We start from the raw sequence: 21,060 nt of genomic DNA, 5'->3' as shown, positions 1-21,060 counted from the left end.
CCACGTAACGGCCGACCTTCACCGATCTATCCACCGGATGAAACTTATATTTTATGAAATAAGGACCGACCCCGAAATCACAAAAAAATATATTTACCCTCCCGTAGAAAATGGACCAGCCAAAATGTATGAAACAGCCAAATTTTTTTTTCGTGATTTCGGGGTTGGTCCCATGGTAAAAGTTGCTCAGTATAATCCCAAAACCTGGCAATGGGAAGGAATGCAGTTATTTTTTAGTCAACCTGTATAAATAGGGTTGCCTCACAGACAAAACATCCTCCAGACTGAGCATAGTCGAGCTACCCCCTCTGCCACGCATACGGTAATTTTACTCCATGTTCGAGTCGAAAGTGTCTTTGTGTGATGTCCGTGTCTTTGAACGGACTAATCACGGCACGGGATTTCACTCACCTCGTCCCGCGCACCCCTGAATTTTTAGCATCATCGGTTGCATGAAATAATTGCTCTAAACTCGGTCTAGAGGATTCGTAGTCTATGGGTTGCCTAAAAAAATATAAGAGAGAAAGAGTTACTTAACAATAGACAAAGGACTAGCAGTTTGGGGCCAGCTACAAATCGACAGACTATACAAGTATACACGTCTTATTCTAAGTATATTAAGGCAGAAATTCATGTTAAGGCCGTTGGACTGACTCTAATGTTTTTTCACTCCACTGTTCGGAAATGTGGCAATAGATGGTCTAAAACCAAGCTGGAAAATAGGCAATAGCTGTAGCACCTGAACCACCATTACTACAATGTTTCATTGTTATCATCATCTGTCATTGGTGACGTTCGCTACAGCAATGAGTATAATTTAAAACATAAATATCAATGAAATGTCTTTTTTGGCGCAACTTTTTACTTCAAAAATAAAATTAGGTTATTTATAGGACCAATTTCTTGTTAAAAAAAATGTCAAACCATTCATTCGTTCGCTTAAAGATAGATTCGTATTATTTGAGAGCCTCCACTAGCGTATCGGCCCTCAAATTCACTCGTCCACCTTTTAGCGATTTTCCGTCCTCTCCTACAATGTACTGTTATTTTCAGACCGGGCGGCATTCCGGCGCGGAACGCGCGCGGCGAGCGGCTACTACTCTTCCTAGGCATCATAGACATTCTACAGTCGTACCGGCTTCGGAAGAAACTGGAGCACACGTGGAAGAGCATGATACACGACGGGGTGAGTGCGACAGAGACGGACATGTATTCATTCCGGCGCGGAACGCGCGCGGCGAGCGGCTACTACTCTTCCTAGGCATCATAGACATTCTACAGTCGTACCGGCTTCGGAAGAAACTGGAGCACACGTGGAAGAGCATGATACACGACGGGGTGAGTGCGACAGAGACGGACATGTATTCATTCCGGCGCGGAACGCGCGCGGCGAGCGGCTACTACTCTTCCTAGGCATCATAGACATTCTACAGTCGTACCGGCTTCGTAAGAAACTGGAGCACACGTGGAAGAGCATGATACACGACGGGGTGAGTGCGACAGAGACGGACATGTATTCATTCCGGCGCGGAACGCGCGCGGCGAGCGGCTACTACTCTTCCTAGGCATCATAGACATTCTACAGTCGTACCGGCTTCGGAAGAAACTGGAGCACACGTGGAAGAGCATGATACACGACGGGGTGAGTGCGACAGAGACTGACATGTATTCATTATTGACGACCGGTCTGGCCTAGTGGGTAGTGACCCTGCCTATGAAGCCGATGGTTCCGGGTTCGAATCCTGGTAAGGGCATTTATTTGTGTGTTCATCACAAATATTTGTTCCTGAGTTATGGATGTTTCCTATGTATATAAGTATTTATATATGTGTGTATATTATATATATCGTCTAGTACCCACAACACAAGCCTTATTGAGCTTACTGTGAGACTAGGTCGATCTGTGTAAAATTGTCCTATAATATTTATTTTTTATTCATTATTGACTCCATCAATGGTCCGATCACGAAGTTGGCCATAGGAACTATTGTAATATAGCAAAGAAAATAGATAGTATAGAGGGGTCCTGTCATAGTAAATTTTGTAGTCACTGTAAATTTACTGCCATCTATCGACACACGACTAAAACTCAAAATAAACACGCATAAAATTATCAAAATAGTGTACATAAATGGATAAATAATTTTATTATTGTTATATTATTTTGACCCATGTTCATTCTTTGATATCTATATGTTAAAATTGTTAAATATCAAACTGTGTCGTCACGCCATCTAGCTTAGCATAGGCCAAAGGACCGAGGGTTAAGTACTTTTTGTTGTTATAGCGGCAACAGAAATACATCATCTGTAAAAATTGTACACTGTCTAGGTATCTCGGTTCGTGAGATACAGCCTGGTGTCAGACAGAAGGACAGTAAAGTGTAAGGAATAAGGTCCCCTTTTTAGGGTTCCGTACCCAAAGGGTAAAACGGGACCCTATTACTAAGACTCTGCTGTCCGTCCGTCTGTCACCAGGCTGTATCTCACGAACCGTGATAGATAGACAGTTAAAATTTTCACAGATGATGTATTTCTATTGCCGCTATAACAACAAATCTAAAAATAAAATAAAATAAAGATTTAAGTGGGGCTCCCATACAACAAACGTGATTTTTGACCGAAGTTAAGCAACGTCGGGCGGGGTCAGTACTTGGATGGGTGACCTCTTTTTTATACTTTTTTTGCATTATGGTACGGAACCCTTCGTGCGCGAGTCCGACTCGCACTTGTCCAGTTTTTTTACCCTTTGGGTACGGAACCCTAAAATAAATAGGTTACATTTTCACTAACTAATTTTTGATCCGAGTTATTTAGATTTAATTTGTTTTCCAGGACACAGTATCAGTCCACAGACCCAACTTCTACGCGCAGAGGTTCCTTGACTTCATGGCTAAGACGGTCTTCAAGAAAATACCTTCGTGTAAGTGTTACTTTAAGATACAAGTTTTTATCATTTATCTTAGTTGATAATTTCGAGGAAAGGCTAGTGAAGGCACACTTAAATTAAAAAAATGAAGTGTTTTGAATGATTCACGGTTAATTTGACTAAACTGAAAATCGTAATTCAAGACCAAAAAAAGTAAGACAATGTCGCCACTGCAATAAATTTTTATTAAATAGTAAATTGTAGAAATAAACACGCTAATATAATTTATTTATTTGTAATTTTACTCCTACGATTTAAAAAAGTACTTTTATTTACTTATTTTTACATAAATACAAGACGCGCTAGTAAAGCCTTAAGGGTGACTTGTAGAGAATGCTTTTGGCGTTAAGTCCGCCTTTTGTACGATAAGTTTTCTTTTGTGCAATAAAGTTTAAATAAATAAATAAAGTGGCAACATTATCTTACTTTTTTTGGTCTTGAATTACGATTTTCAGTATAGACTTGTATCGACCGGGATTTGAACCGTGATTGCCTTTTGCATTGTTTTCGAGCTTCCGATATTTCGACGCAGTTACATGCATCTTGTTCATGGGTAACTTACCCGTGAACAAGTTTGTATTGTATTGTAATGTTTAAGTGTGTATTCGTCTAAAAGTTCCCATTTTTATACATAAGTGGGATATGTTAGGTGGTAAGGGATTACCTAATTCTATCGATATTTCCTTTCTTTCTTCTTTCACTAGGAATCATTTAGGGCTCAGAGCGATGTCGATTCCGTCTTGGGTGAAATTTGCCAAAATTAAATTTTATATCTTTGTCTCTCTTTCACAGACATAGTTTTAATTAGAGTGAGAAGGTCAGCTTATCGCTACTTCTATATAAAGTGATAGGCAGAGAGCGCAACTTTGGTGCCGATGACAGACGTATGACGTGAAGCTAAATACAGAGTGTTGTTATCTAGATTATAGATACTTAAACAAATAACAACGTATTAGCCTCTTTAGTTTACTGATATTGAAACTTGAGTTGAGAGTTTTTATACGTACTGGCCGCGTATAAAAACATAACTAACTGTCTTTGTCATGTTAAAAACAGAATTGTTGGAAATGACAACCAATTACTGTTTACTTATTTTTGTATTAGTAAAATATAACCGAAATATTATTGTTTGAAGTCGCTATGGAGTCATGCACCCGTATTTGCAGAAATTTCCTTTTCTGATTGTAAAAAATGAAAAAATGTGACAAAACTTTAACAGCAAAAGCAAGCAATATAAAGAAACATTTGAAAACAACAAAGCATATTGAACGAGAAGGAGATCGTTTCGTATCGTTTTTTAATGTTTACATTATTTTTTGTGTAAATTACCAAGCATTTTTATAAATAAACAATTATATATATATATATATTATCATTATTAAGAATCATTGAGGTGTTACAATGTAGTTTAAAAAAAACATCCTATATGCGACTTAACGTCATAATGACGTCATCGGCACCAAAGTTGCGCTCTCTGGTGATAGGAAGATATTAATCACTGTCAAAGAGAATAGAGTGTATAGAGGCGGTGTCTCAAAGTAAATTATGTAGCCACTGTAAATTTACTGCCATCTTTTGACAGAAGATTAAAACTGTCAGAACGCCATTTGACTTTGATCATTATTCTTTCACTGATATGTGTTAACTTGTTAAATTTTGAAATTAACGCCATCCACTCGAGAGTAGGCTGAAGGTTATGGCGCCATCGCTCGAAAAGATTGCACCATACCTTTGGCCTACTCTCGAGTAGATGGCGTTATTGTGTATCTAGGGGATGGTCTGTCAGTGTAAAAAGTGACGTTTTTGGTTGAAGAAATAACACTTGACATTCACAAGTCATATTCATATTTAATCCAGATCGAATTTTTAACCCGTTAATAAAATCAGAATATGCCTGTATATATATTGTGGCCTATGACAACTTCTGTAACAACTTCAATGGTTTTCTATAATGTACATTTTTACTCACAAACTGAAATTCATATGAAAGAAATTTGGTAAATTTCACTCAAGCTAATTTAGCTAAAACATAGACTAGGAATCCTCTAGACGGAGTTTAGAGCAATTATTTCATGTAACCGATGCTGCCAAAAATGCGGGGGTGCGCGGGACGAGGTGAGCGAAGTCCCGTGCCGTGATTGGTCCGTTCAAACGACGAACGAGTTCACGGACGTCACACAAAGACACTTTCGACTCGAACATGGAGTAAAATTACCGTATGCGTGGCAGCGGGGGTAGCGCGACTATACTCAGTCTAGAGGATGTTTTGTCTGTGAGCTAAAATATCCCAAGTATAATAATATAATCCTTACTGTTGTAGTAATAAGTATTACATTACTTTGAATGTGAAGCTAATCATGTGTTTAATCCTATATCAAGGTGACGTGAGTAAATTATGTGTGTATATGTAGTTTTGAGACGGAAAAATTTCATCGAAATCGGTTAAGTAGAAGTGGTCGACAATTCGATTGCAAGATTTGAAGCACATATATGTATATACGTGGTCAAGCTAAATAAAACCGTTTAAAAACATTTGTTATAATGGTTCTGGCCTGGTATATAAGTAATATACAGGGTGGCTAAAAAATAACTGCATTTCCGTTGCTAGGGAGGTTTTGGGATTATACTGAGCAACTTTTACTATGGGTCCAACCCCGAAAACGCAAAATAAAAATGTACCCTCCCATAGAAAATGGACCAGCCAAAATGTATGAAACAGACAATTTTTATTCGCGATTCGGGCTTGGTCCCACAGTAAAAGTTGCTCAGTATAATCCCAAAATCTCCCTGGCAACGGGAATGCAGTATTTTTTTGGCCACCCTGTATAATAAATTGTCTGTCTCAAAATTACCAAGTTAACTATGATAACACTTTTTATTATAGTTGATGTAGCTTTTCTCACAATAAAACATTTCGAAATATCCTAATGCGGGATGTACACACTCGCCGAGAGTCTCGGCACCGCTCCGTTCCAATCGGAAAGGCTCGAGACGAGACGAGTAAAAGCGAGACGAGAAGGGAGCAGTATGTACTAGAGATGCAACAAATAGTTGTTTGGCCGGATACCGGATATTCGGCCTGACCATCGGCCGAATATCCGGTATCCTGCCGCCGAATATTCGGTAGGCGGAACTATACCTACATTTCGGTTTTTCAGGTGCGCATTCTGCAGGTTTGACCTGTTTCCTAGTATACGTTCGCGCGGACTCATTTCTAGGTTCGAAATGAGTGCGCGTGCAAGTCAGTGGAATGATTAAATTGTTTTAAAATAATAATCAAGTACGATTATGACCGTGTCTGTTTCTTAAATCCAATTTGTTTACTCCGAAATCAAGCAACGTTACTATCCGGTAATCGGCCGGATAGAAGGTCACTATCCGGTATCCGGCCGGATAGTAAAATAATGGCCGGACACCGGATAGTAACCGGATATCCGGTGCATCTCTAGTATGTACTCGTTCTCGACCTGTCTCTGTGTGTCTCGACGAGTATGTACAGCCGGCATAAATATGTAACTGGCAGTGTCAGATATTTTTAGTGTGCCTCGTTCTGACTGACATTCCAACTGATTTTAATGTATGTATGTGAAAAGTGTTGTCAGATGAATAGGACTGTGTCTAAGACTTGCATAGGCTAGAAATACAAGTAAAGATATAGTGCATAATTGTTTTCCATCGTATTTTCTCGGAAACGTTCGTATTTGTCATGCTACTTCAGTCAACCTCAGGACTTTTTGTGCCAAGATTGAATGAAATAGCAAGACACGTTCGTACGTTTCCGCGAAATAAGTATGGAAAATAATTACCGCCTTGGCTGTTAGTCTGACACAGTCCTTTAACCCTGTAACTAAAGCTAACGATAAAGAATGGACGCTTAGCACAAGGAATTAAATACATTGACTCGCCTTTTTCTATCTCCATCACACGCGCATAAAGGTGCCCCCGATGCACCGACGCGGGATCGGCAAAAGCCGATAGGAAAAAAGCTGTATAGTGTACCTAGACCTACAGCCTAGCAAAAAAGAGTAGAAATTAAAAAGGGGCAGCACTGTAGTGTCGTCCCTTTCAAATCTATTTCTATAAGAGAACGGGACGACACTACAGTGTTGCCACTTTTTAATTTCTACACTTTTTTGCCAGGCTGTATGTCCACGCAATAGGGGATATTAATGCAGTGTTCTGCCGTCAGAGTGCAGCACTAGCGCCTATCGTAAACCATAGATTAACTTACAGGGTAATTCGCCAGTAACTGGCCACCTATAAGTAACTGGCCACCCTAAACTAAAAATGAATTGTATTCACCCATGAACAGAATTCATTTTAGTATAAGGTGGCTAGTTATTGAAGGCTGGCCAGTGACCAGTTATTGAAATCTTATGGCTCCTCTACACGATGGGCCAACGCCGGCCACTCCAAGGGACGCAGCCATGTGGTAGAATGAGATAGCAATATCACTTGCTCCCTCTAACGCATAAATGCGTCCCTTGGAGTGGCCGGCGTTGGCCCATCGTGTAGAGGAGCCATTTTACTAAAATGAATTCTGTTTATAGGTGAATAGAATTCATTTTTAGTTTAGGGTGGCCTGTTATTGGCCGGTGGCCAGTTACTGGCGAATTACCCTATCTACATACTGTGCCTTAAACAGTTTTTTGGCAAGTTTTCACAGATAATAATTATATATATGACATTGATGCATCAAGGTGGTTTGTTTACAAAGGGCCTACCGGGAAACGGGAAAATCGAAATTTAGTTATCTGCCTCTTTATCGCTCGAATATGCAAGAGTGATAGATATGTTAGATAAAGAAATTTCGATTTACTTGTTTCGCGGTAGACCCTCAGATTGTGATGGATTGGTAGTGGCGCCCCCTGCACAGAGTTTCGCGTAATATTCCCTGTAAGTCCGAAAAAGACGTCGCTCGGCTCGGATTAGCTCGGCCGACGCCGAAAGCTTTTTAGGGTTCCGTACCCAAAGGGTAAAACGGGACCCTATTACTAAGACTTCGCTGTCCATCCGTCCGTCCGTCCGTCCGTCCGTCCGTCTGTCACCAGGCTGTATCTCACGAACCGTGATAGCTAGACAGTTGAAATTTTCACAGATGATGTATTTCTGTTGCCGCTATAAGAACAAATACTAAAAGCAGAATAAAATAAAGATTTAAATGGGGCCCCCATACAACAAACGTGATTTTTGACCAAAGTTAAGCAACGTCGGGAGTGGTCAGTACTTGGATGGGTGACCGTTTTTTTTTTGCTTTAATTTTGTTTTTTTTTTGCATTATGGTACGGAACCCTTCGTGCGCGAGTCCGACTCGCACTTGCCCGGTTTTTTCTGTCGGCTATAGCGGTCGCATCGGTACATGTGGGGAGACCCTAATAGGGAATATTAGGCAAAGCTCTGCGTAGGTGGCCTTTAACATCATCAATGACACATCACACGTCACGTCAATCACATGACCTACCGTGAAACACGACAGTCGAAAGTTCTGTTACTGCCTCTCTATCACTTGCTTATTCGATCGATAGAGAGGCAGATAAAGAAATTCGCGTTTCGCGGTAGGCCACCTGTAAACAAACCGCCTTGGGAGCATTCCACGAAATTATCTACCGTTGTCCCGTACAAACGCGAAGTTTCTGAAGATTTAAAGGTATAAGAGTTTCCTTTTCTATGACAAACGGTCAAAAATATGCACAGAAAAATAATCGACTGCTTTAAATGCCGAAAAAAGTCGCAACACTGGAAATAAAATGCGTTTGTACGGGACAGCCCGTGGAATGCTCCCTTGGTGCGTCAATGTCATAGTGAAAACTTGTCAAAAAACTGTTTAAGACCTAGTATGTATAAGTTACTCCATGGTTTACTAAACAAATGAGTGCTGCACTCTGGCGGCAGAACATTGCTGTAATACTCCCTACTATATTGCTATCTCGTTGGTGGTTAATGGCATTGTGCGAGCGAGCCTGCGCGTGCGATAGTGATACGAACAGGCGGGTCAATGTACTACGTTCCACGTGCTGAGCGTCCTTTCTTTACAATCTCATAGTGGACCTGCCCGAGATCAAAGGGAACCACCGCAAGTTCAGGACTCTGGTCACGAGCTACATAGGTACTGTAGGGTGTTTGTCTGTGTGCCTGTCCGTCCGGGGCGGGTGTTGGTGGTTAAAAACATATTTAAAAAAAACTAGGTTAACAAACTGAGGTGTATTAAAAAAATCTCGTGATTCTGATTAGAAAAAACCCAAAGTTAGTTTAAAAAAAATTTGTAAACGGTACACTTTTTTCTGAGAGCCCCCATTTATGGGCCCAGATAGATATGAAATGCGTAAAATGTCTTGACAAAACAGTAATTTGTTATGAAATATATTGTTTAAACTAAATATATTTCATAATTTGCATTTACTAACATGAATCTGCTTAGGGTTACATCAAGAAAAGTCTGCAGCGATTCTTATAGCCCACGCAGTGCGAGTGTTATTTATACGTCATAATTTCATAGACGTTTGGCGTGTAAAATAAGCACTGCGTGGGCTATCAAAATCGCTGCAGACTTCTTGGTCTAACTCTAGAAACCTTGTAAATTATGAGGCTTTTTAGGTACCTAACGATTTTTTTTTTCGAGATTTGTTATGAATGTATAAGTAGTGTATGCTATTTTGCTGTTTAAACCTCTGAAAGTACCACATTGCAGACATGGTGGAGGTATTACATTACTATTTCATGTTGTTTTAATTTTTTGTTCAAAGTTTTTTTTTTGTATTTTAACAGTAGGCATATATTACTCGGGGATATTACCGGAATAATATTTAGAGCTACAGTTTCTGAAAAATAGATAGAATTAGCATGTAAACTGAAATATAGTGCCAGATTTATAGAAAACTGGAGGCATGTTTATATATTGCATTCGTGTAGTAAAAGTCCTATTACAATCTAGAATTAGACCAAGATAAGTCTGAACCATTTTGATAGCACACGCAGTGCAAGTGTTATTTTAAAGGTCAAACTTCTATAAACTATGACATATAAATAACACTTGCACTGCGTGTGCTATCAAAGTCGTCGCAGACATGTCTTGGTCTAACTTTAGCTGATTTTAAAATCATGTAAAAACGGCAATGCTACTTTTGAAGGGAAAATATGATAGATTTTAAAATGGAATGAGCATTTTGTACCTGTACAGTCACCTGCAATAATATGTTACACAACGAAGGCCGCAAAAATATCTGACACGATTTTATTTGTAGAGCCATAAGAACGTGTCACATATTTTTGCGGCCTTCGAAGAGTAACATATTATTGCAGGTGACTGTACGTTTTAATCTAGGTAGTTGTACCTCTAGTGTCTTTCATTCGATAGCATGACGTGACGTACGCGTTTGCGTTTGTATGGGATTTTGAGTTTCAAAAACGTTCCGCTTGGCGCGCTTTTCAAAATCCCATACAAAAATAGACAACGCAAACGCGAACGCTCGTCACGCCATGTAATGAAATTTACACCAGTACGGTTACCATCAGTTTGTCACTGACGTAAACGCCGTCGAGAACGTAATATACTTTCTATATATCCCGTTTGCACTAATATGCGAGTGCGAGCGATATGTATAGAAAGTAAATTACGTTCTCGACGGCGTTTATGTCAGTGACAAACTTATGGTAACCGTACTGGGGTTCTGTTCAAATAGTAGGTTTAAATTAGATTTAGTAAACGTCCCACCAACACCCAAACCAAAAGTTTCAGTAGGTATTCCGCTGGTGTTTTTAATTTAACGAATTTTACCGTATACAGTTTTTTCAGTTTCGCATTCGAGGCATGTCTTAGTAAACCACTTTTATTTTGTACAAATTGGCTTTATTTTATTTTCCAAAAACGCATTTCCGCATGACTTTATCTAGTCATGCACGTTTCCCGGTCTCCCCTTTTGTGATTTTATGTGGAGATTTCGAAAAATAATATGTGTTTTTCCCTTTTTTTTCCACACAATTGTCCGTCTTCGGAATGTGCGCGTCCATGGAGGTTTGAGTAAGTCCGGTCGTTAGGTCTTCCAGCATGTCCCGTTTTGGTCGAGTCTCCCCTTTCTCGTTGTTTGTTTGGATTGTCGTGTTACATTTTTAAACACAATGATGTTAGAGTTTAATATAATGAGAAAAAGAATGCAGTACCTATTGTAAAAATGTTGACGAGAAATCATTTTATTATATATTAATCAAATATTGTCTCATTTGGCGAGATAAAATTAAATCTTCTATATATATAAATGCAAGTGTCCTGACTGACTGATTCATCAACGCAGAGTCGAAACTACAAAAGCCAGAAAGTTGAAATTTGCACACCAGATTGCATTTATAAAGTGTACAAGAGATAAGAAGCGATTTTGAGAAATTCAACCCCTAAGGGGGTTAAAAAGGGGATGAAAGTTTGTATGGGGTTCAAGTTTTATTTTAAGCTAGGAATTTGAAACTTCGTAAAAAGATATATTATTAAAATACAAGAAAACTAATTTCAGCGTTTTTGAAAATTCATCCCCTAAGGTGGTGAAAAAGGGGTTGAAAGTTTGTATGGATATCAAAAAAAAATTTAAGTGGTGGACTTGAATCTTTGTATTTAGGGATATTATTAGAAGACAGGAAAAGTAATTTCAGCGTTTTGTAAAATTCATCCCCTAACAGGGTTAAAAAGGGGTTGAAAATTTTAATACATTACAAATGCTTTGAAACTTCTTAGAAAGGCATAATAGACGATTACAAAAAAAAGTGATTGCAAAGTTTTTGGAAATTCAACCCCTAAGGGGGTTAAAAAGGGGATGAAAGTTCGTCTTCGGGTGCAAATTTTATTTTAAGCTAGGAACTTGAAACTTTGTAAAAAAGTATCAAATTCAAATACAAGAAAACTAATTTCAGCGTTTTAGAAAATTCATCCCCCAAGGTGGTGAAAAAGGGGTTGAAAGTTTGTATGGATATCAAAAAATTTTTCGAGCGCGGGACTTGAATCTTTGTATTTGGGGATATTATTAGAAGACAATAAAATTAATTTCAGCGTTTTGTAAAATTCATCCCCTAACAGGATTAAAAAGGGGATGAAAGTTTTTATGGGGTTAAAGTTTTCTTTTGAGCTACGAATTTGAAACTTCGTTAAAAGATATATTATTAAAATACAAGAAAACTAATTTCCGCGTTTTTGAAAATTCAACCCCTAAGGTGGTGAAAAAGGGGTTGAAAGTTTGTATGGATATCAAACATTTTTTCGAGTGTGGGACTTGAATCTTTGTATTTAGGGATATTATTAGAAGACAGGAAAAGTAATTTCAGCGTTTTGTAAAATTCATCCCCTAACAGGGTTAAAAAGGGGTTGAAAGTTTGAATCCATTACAAATGGTTTTGAAACTTCTTAGAAAGGCATAATAGCCGATTACAAAAAAATAAATTGCAACGTTTTTGGAATTTCAACCCCTAAGGGGGTTAAAAAGGGGATGGAAGTTCGTCTGTGGGTGCAAATTTTATTTTAAGCAAGGAACTTGAAACTTTGTAAAAACGTTTTAAATTAAAATACAAGAAAACTCATTTCAGCGTTTTTGAAAATTCATCCCCTAAGGTGGTGAAAAAGGGGTTGAAAGTTTGTATGGATATCAAACATTTTTTCGAGCGCGGGACTTGAGTCTTTGTATTTGGGGATAGGTACTATTAGAAGACAATAAAAGTAATTTCAGCGTTTTGTAAAATTCATCCCCTAACAGGGTTAAAATGGCTTTCATAGTTTAAATCCATTACAAATGCTTTGAAAATTCTTAGAAAGGCATAATAGCCGATTACAAAAAAAAGTAATTGCAACGTTCTTGGAAATTCAACCCCTAAGGGGGTTAAAAAGGTGATGAATGTTCGTCTTCAGGTGCAAATTTTATTTGAAGCTAGGAACTTGAAAGTTTGTAAAAAGGTATTATATTAAAATACAAGAAAATAAATTTCAGCGTTTGAAAATTCATCCCTATGGTGGTGAAAACGGGGTTGAAAGTTTGTATGGATATCATGCATTTTTTCGAGCGCGGGATTTGAATCTTTGTATTTGGGTATATTATTAGAAGACAATAAAAGTGATTTCAGCGATTTGTAAAATTCATCCCCTAACAGGGTTAAAATGGGGTTCAAAGTTTGAATCCATTACAAATGCTTTGAAACTTCTTAGAAAGACATAATAGCCGATTACAAAAAAAAGTAATTGCAACGTTTTTGGAAATTCAATCCCTAAGGGGGCTAAAAAGGGGATGAAAATTCGTCTTGGGGTGTAAATTTAATTTTAAGCTAGGAACTTTAACTTTTTGGAAAAAAGGTAATAAATTAAAAAACATGAAAACTAATTCAAGCATTTTTGAAAATCATCCCCCAAGGTTGTGAGAAAGGGGTTGAAAGTTTGTATGGAGATCAGATATTTTGTGAGTGCGGAATGCGGAACTTGAAACTTTGTATAAGGGCATAGGTACCTATTATGAGAATACAAGAAAAGTAATTTCAGCAACCAACATCAAAATCCACTTGACTTAAAACTTCATACAACTTGCTAAAAAACAAAAGTACCTACTTAATTTCAACATTGCTTGGATATGAAAATTATAGGTACTAAAGATGTAAAATGTTGAAGATAAGATTCCACGCGGACAAAGTCGCGGGCAACATCTAGTAACAAATATGTATTATTGAATTAAGCTGTTTCTAAATATGATAAAACGAATAAAATAATCATATTTACCTCAGTGATTTGATTAAAGACTTACCCCCTTATTCATAAACGTTTACTAAAGTTAACAAGCCAATAATAATCGTTTGTCCCTTTCCGACGTATTGGTATGATGGAAAGGGACAAACGATTATTATCGGCTTGTTAACTTTAGTAAACGTTTATGAATAAGGGGTTAAATGATTTTCCTAATAAAAATCGTACTAAAGTGCGGTCGCCAAACATGAGACATTTCGTATGTTGACTTATCACTTTATCATTCTCTAGTTAATGCGTCTAACACCTAGTATAAAACAAAAACACTAAGATCTACTTGTAAGATTGTTTTATTTTATATAAGGTACATTTACTATGATTAAAAGACATATAGAGTATGTGTCTGACAATGGGGCTTTAATTCCAGGGCTTGATTTTACTCGCTAAACTAAGCTACTTTTAGTATGGGACCAACCCTAAAATCGGGGATTTTTATTTGGCTTTTCCATAGAAAACGTCGACATCTGATCAGACAAAATGTATGAAAACGTAAAAAAAAATTCGGGATTTCGGGGTTGGTGCCATAATAAATGTAGCTCAGTTTAGCGAGTAGAATCGAGCCCTGGATTTAAAGCCCGATGGTCAGTAACACCCTGTATATAACCTACATTTTGTGATATAAAACTGATCGTTATCTATCTACGATTATATGTATTTTGAATTTTTGAATCTCACGTAAAACAACGTTCCCGCAATAGACAAAATTTTTAGCGATTTATTTACACATTTATTAGCACATTTGTGTGATAAACATCACTGTCTCGTCAACGGATGATACCTGAGGGTCAATGAACTAATCTACTCGTGTTTACTAACCATACTTTAATAATCAATATCAATGTGTTTAAATCCGATCTCGGTCTGATTCCCAATCGCTAGACATCCAACCATGGTCGTAGTTAGCTACCCCCCAATGTTTGGTATTATGTCACTTGTCATTCCCCTAAAGATTGAGTGTTTTTGCTGCGCCAGACGCCATTTTGTGATTGTTTTTTTTTTTCTAACTTTGATGAAAAAGGGCAATTTTATGAGAAATACTGGTTATAGTTGGTCAAGCAGATCTTGTCAGTAGAAAAAGGCGGCAAATTTGAAAAATGTAGGCGCGTAGGGATATCGTCTGATAGAAAATTTGAATTTTATGCCTTTTTCCAAATACTGGTTATATCAAAAACCTATAACTGTCACAAATTCTGTTAGTAAATTGGTATTGAAGCAATCCAAATCTGAGATAAATACATATGTAGTGCATAATTGTTTTCCATCGTATTCTCTCGGAAACTTTCGTATTTGTCAACGTCTATGACATGATGACGTATTAAATAACACTCGCACTAAGTGTGCTGTCAAAATTTTTGCAGACATTTCTTTGTTTAATTTTATACCTATATTTAAAATGGTTACGTTAAAATAATTACCCTTTTTTATTGAAGTTTCTTTCGTCTATTACCCAGCTCTTTCATTCTCCTGTCTTTCAATCGTTTTGACATATTTCGGCTGAGCATGGTTTTTCGATACTTTTTATTTAATTTTATTTAGACTAAGGTATTTTAGGCTTTCAGCCTAATTTTTTTTTAATTTACGCAACGCCTTAACTTCACGATTTTTTGAGCGATGCTTCTTTTAATGAGCATTTTAGAAGTTTTGTTTAATCACACATTCTAGCTAATGTTTAGATTGTTTTTAAATGCATTATTGAGGTGTTTTTATTAGATTGCTGTTCTATGAGTTATTATAAAACAACATAAATTTTGCCATAAAATGTGTGTCTATTTGGTTGTAAAATTAATATTTTTCTGATAAAAATTAGTCAATGTTTAAAAAAAAGTTTTGTTTAAATAGCAATCATTAGAACATCTCAGTAATACGTACGAATGAACTTCATTTATTTGTATGAACACTGAAAGCCGATATTATTAGTTAACTATTGAACACTGTATATAAACGGGTTTTTAGAGTCGGACCAATATGACTCTGCATGGTATTTGCAATGAAAAGTGTGTGAATGTCAAATGTCACATGACTAATGTCAAATTTATATAAAAATATGACGTTTATAATGACATTCTCTCACTTTGTTCTATGAAAAACGCTGCATAGTTAGCTTAGACGGACTCTACAGAGTCAAGTGGTTTTCATATAATTCTCGGCTCGCAGCGTTCATACAATAAATGAAGTGTAGTTCATATAATAATGATAATTTGTATGTGTAGCGCTGAAACACTCGCCGTCGAAGAGGAAAAGCATCAGCAAGCCAATCAGGCCGCAGGAGGAGATCGACACGCCAGGTACAACTTTTTTTTAACCTCTTAAGACCCAAGCCAATTTTCGCGCTTTTGAATTTGGAACTTTCTTTTATTTCTATTAGAGTTCATAACTCGAATTTAATTTGTACTTTTACAAGTACGCGGGGACTTACGGGGTTTAATATACAGGGTGTTCGTGTTACACCTTGTACAGTCAGCAGAAGTTGCTGAGCGGCGAGGTGTTCAAAATTACCTTGACACGCTCTTATTCTCTTAAAAATAAAGTTGCGTTAAGATCGTTTTGAACAACCCGCCCGCTTAGCAACGTCTGCTGCTATTTGGATTAGGATCCTCCATCAATTTTATCATACACATTTAAATGAATCGACTATTGTTGTGTAGATGAACTATAATGTCATGCTATGCCATTTTAGTGACGCGTATATCGTCGGGTGACAAGCAAAAGTCACTAACTAACACCATTGAAATTATTGGACAATGAACCGTGTTACAAGTGTAATAAAGTGCATTGTTACTTTAATTTTTTGATAGTACTTAGTGATTTTTGCTTGTCACCCTACGATATGTAGGTACTTTAGAATTTTGCAATGGGATTATGGTGTTGTTGGCAATAATTATGTGAAGCGTTTTTGTCTTGCTATATTTTAAAAACGGGATTTTTACTAAATTTTTACGCGATTTACATGTTTTCCAAATTGCGAGGACAAGTGCAATATAATTGTTTCTTTATTCGTAATATTAATACGTTTCACGTTTTCTTTTTTATAGTCATATATATGTATTTTAATATACATATGATTTTTAAGTCGATTCATTTCAAAACCTGCCCATATCACCTACTAACCCTGTATTGTAGTTACTTTTTATTTTTTAACTGTAGTTTGAGCCCCTCCTAACAGTGAATGCGAATGGTACCCATATATTATTATACATTTCAGTTTATTTTCTCCCCTCCCTTCCCCACCCCCCTTTTTTATTTGAAGTAGTTAAAATTTAAAATGGACGTTCGCGTGTGTTGTGGCAAAGCGGCATGGAGTGCGGAAGAATAAACTGAAATGTACCAAAAAACTACACTAAATATCGCCTAATGTTACTACAGGACGGAAATACAACAAACCAATCAAAGACTACAATCCAGAGTTGATGAAGAACCGCCTATCGCCTAGGTCTTCCCTGAGATCTAGCCTCAGCGACTTCACGGACACCACAATATCTACCTGGAATCAGAGACACCCTCAAACACCCACTGAGTATCCTTCAGTATTATCTGACAGACTTAAAAACTTGGACAGAGATCGCTTCTTCCAGCGTAGAATAGATTTTGACACGTCAAACTTAAATCCAAGGGATCCTGGTCCGTCATACTTAGACAACGTTTATAGAGCTACAGTCCAAGATAGAATGGACAGTTTATCCGCACAATTAACTAAAGTACTCAGCACAGGTGCGGGCAGTTCTCATATAAACGGAAGCCTAGCCGACAGCGGAATACAGACAGATAATACTAGCACTAGCGTACCTCAAATATATATAGAAACGCAAGTACCGGGTAGTCCTGTTAAAATTCTCAAAGACGCAGCGGTGGATACTAGAAACGAAAATAATCTACAAGACATACCATTCATTGATGACGACGAAGATTTAAGTAAAAGACGGTTCGTTCTAGAGAAACATAAATCCATGTCCAACATACCGGAAAATTTAGAAGATGAAACGGTAGTCGAGAGACTATCGAATAGCTACAATCGATCCAAATCACCATCTTTCATAGAGAAATTCAAGAAATTCTTCACCGACATAGGTCTAGTTAAAGCTGATAGCGCTGATATAACTACAGAAACTAGTAACCCTAACACATTACCTAAGAGTCTAAATTCTAGCTATAGAACCAGGAGCGTAACACCTACCAGGAGTTTAGAAACGCGAGAAGCATCAACGTTACCAAAAGACATGAGATTCAGGAAAGTACGGTCGACGCAGACTGTTTACATAAGACAAGAATCTCCCGTATCTATCAAGAAAGACGCAGAACAACAAACTCACGTGTCGGTTGTCAAACTGAACGGAAACGAGTCTGAGGAAACTGAGAAGATGATTAGAGACGTAGTTTATATTAAGAGTATCGAAAAAGCCGAGATATATAGCACTAATGATAGCGGCAGCACTATTATAGTAGTACCACCAGCTGATTGAGACTTATATCTCACTGTGTCGGTATAATTATGTATGTTTTCTGCTGTCATGTGCTTTTTAACACTTGACAGACAAATTGACGAATATAAGGTGTCTTACACAGTTTACAGAGCTTACTGTCAAGATTCGAATTTAAACTGTTGTGAGACATACTAACATTGAATAATTTTACGGTACGCGATACACGGCCGTCGTGAACGCTGCTCGCACTGTTAGTGCTTGAGAAAGGAGACCTAGGCTCTCCAAAACATGTCGTGCGAGTGACTAAAAACAAGTGAGTCTAAACCGTAAAATTATTCAATGTCAAGATTCGGTTTGAGGTTTTCTAGAAAGAAGTAAGGATTGGTGAATGTGATTTGTATGAGGAAAAAGAATTTTTTGGCAATGTTATGTAGGGTTTTGATTAATGCTGTTACTCTGTACGGTTAATGTTTTCAGTGAAATTAAATCAAGCATATTTTCAAGACTTAAAATTGTAAGGAAAAGTGAAATCGCTGAAATCAGTAAAAATTAAACCGTTAAAGCTTTATTTATATAAACTATATGTCTTCAAAGCGCAAACATAAAGCATATATTAGCTTTGCATTAATAATGTATTCATGGAGCACAATCTATAAATCCTAATTTTCTATAAAATATTATAGAGTTGCCGTTGCTGGATAAAAAATCAATTCGTATTCGCTCAAATCTAAATCGAAACGCTAGCAATCAAGTGAATTAAGTAAATACAATTTTATGCACTTGTAACAGAGTTCAAAATTTAATGAAAAGCGAATAAAGAAAAAACCCTGGTCACGGCACCAATTATTGTAAAGTTTATTTTATACACTCGATTAATTTACCTTATTATCTCCATAATACTGTATTAATCGTATCAGTTCTATGTATTTACTTAATGTTCTTCGTTTTTAGACAATGGTTTTAATAAACATGGTAAATAACGACGATATTAACATCATATCGAAAGGAGAATTTAGCTAAACTTTTTTCTGAATAAAATATATGTTTCTTTATTCAAACATATTCCTCATAAAATGACAAAATTTCTGTAACACCAAATTAGACTGAAAATTCATAAAAATGGGTTCTTTTCAGAAGTTCTAAGTAGGTTTAGACAGTTGCTTCTATACTATACTGCCCCGGTCCAAGTGCTGATATCCTAATTTAATATTGTCATGTATTTGACAATATTTAATTGGTATATTTAATGTTTTAACTAAATTGATATTGATGATGAATTACGACGATATATTATTGTTTTGTTTCGCTATTGTTACTAATAAAACGATTCGAATCGGAATAATCTCGCGAACACATGAGAATAAGTAAAATTGAACTATTACGAGATAAATCCCTTTCAAAAATGTATTATTATGGTCATAAATTGAATAGAATATGGCTCAATATGCATTGAAGACATTCCTTATTTTTTCGAATGAAAAGTATTGATAATGTCACAAACTAAACTTTACGAAAGTGTCTTTCGAAGTAAGTATTAAAGAAATGAAATTGTTTTATAATCTAGAAATTGATAGCTTTTGTAACAATATGTTAAAGTTTACAAAAATCTATTTTTAATGGCGCTACTCTATGGTTAAGTCCAAATGGAATGTGAATCGTCAAATTATTCATTTTTTTATTGCTGTATTTAAGATATTATGTGAATAATTTTGACAGTCGACATAATTACGTTTGCGTAGATTAGTAGAAAGAAATTGTATGTATATAAAGTTGTAATAAAAGATGATTTAGATGAAATACTTGTTTTATTCCCATCCATAATTGAAAACGAATCATAATTATTCATATTCCTATAGCAATAATTTTTAAACATCAAGCATCTATCACCAAGAATATGCTGTTATATTATTATTGTAAGTAAAATTGGTTATTATTTTGCAAAATTTTATAAAGTTCACAAAAAATAAAATAAAGCACTCCACAATTGCACCATTCGCCTTTGGGTCCTTGAGGTAATACGTAGATATAAATTAACCTTTTCGCCGCCATTGACTTTATATAAAGTTAGTTCATATGAAGTCGTGGTTTTAGTCATGTTTGTTTACATGCAATTTATGGCATGGCGTTGATGAAACTTCATTGATTTAGCGGCGAAAAGGTTAAGAAAATGACTTGGAATTATTCCTATGTAGGTAATATAGGAATAATGGCCCATTTATTTCACAATGTACATAAATATAACTACTCAACCTGTGGATGGAATGAATTGCTTGACAGAATATTTATTTTACATAAAATAAACCGTACTATCTAATATTGAATCCTACTTTCGGCAATACACACTAACTCACATCAAGAGGAATATAGTGTACATTTTTGTTAAAATGTGTTATGTAAACCTTACATTGCAATAAAACAACTGTAATCCAGTAATATGATTTGTCTATGGTTTTTACTTTGAAAATGTTTGCCTCGGACTTTCTTCTTTAAAATTAAAATGAAAATTTCATTTCAACCAAATGATTACTGGAGTGTATATTGTCCTGTAGATAACTTCTCCTATTGGAAATTAGTTTCAAAAATTGTAGTTAACTTCTCCTATTGGAAATTAGTTTCACAAATTGTAGTTTTATTGCAATCCGGCGTCTATATTTCCGTGTTCTTATAACCCGGCAACCTTCAAATCAAGTGTGAACAGGCACCTTCTGGGTGAGCTCGCTCCATCGTAGGCCACGTCTACGCCTCGGCTAGTCTGTGGCCATGAGTAAGCCCATTCATAATAATAATAAAATAAAAAAAAATTACATATTTTAAAATCTATTTATTGCAATAATTTATTAGCTTATTTATACTCGTATCAGCAGTTCTAGAATTAAAATAACCGAATAAGAAATTCTGTCAAACAATACATACAAAAATCCCGTCACGACCCAATCCTAAGCTTTATGACATATC

General features: G+C 36.5%; 1 protein-coding gene across 1 annotated transcript in view; it reads left to right on the top strand.

The window, feature by feature from the left end:
* Window positions 1–19,902, top strand: part of LOC134677132 (phosphatidylinositol 4-phosphate 5-kinase type-1 gamma-like) — a 69,173-nt gene extending 49,271 nt beyond the window's left edge. Inside the window, exons 11-15 of the mRNA XM_063535591.1 lie at window positions 1,054–1,186; window positions 2,835–2,922; window positions 8,972–9,034; window positions 15,898–15,972; window positions 17,051–19,902. Of these exons, the coding sequence (XP_063391661.1) occupies window positions 1,054–1,186; window positions 2,835–2,922; window positions 8,972–9,034; window positions 15,898–15,972; window positions 17,051–18,144 (1,453 nt within the window). The 3' untranslated portion in view covers window positions 18,145–19,902. The remainder of the gene's footprint in view (window positions 1–1,053; window positions 1,187–2,834; window positions 2,923–8,971; window positions 9,035–15,897; window positions 15,973–17,050) is intronic.
* Window positions 19,903–21,060: the final 1,158 nt, after the last annotated feature.

Source organism: Cydia fagiglandana, chromosome 25, assembly GCF_963556715.1.
Source record: "Cydia fagiglandana chromosome 25, ilCydFagi1.1, whole genome shotgun sequence".
Taxonomy (NCBI): domain Eukaryota; kingdom Metazoa; phylum Arthropoda; class Insecta; order Lepidoptera; family Tortricidae; genus Cydia; species Cydia fagiglandana.
Note: the sequence above shows the minus strand (reverse complement) of the source record. Positions and strands in the feature narration are given on the sequence as shown.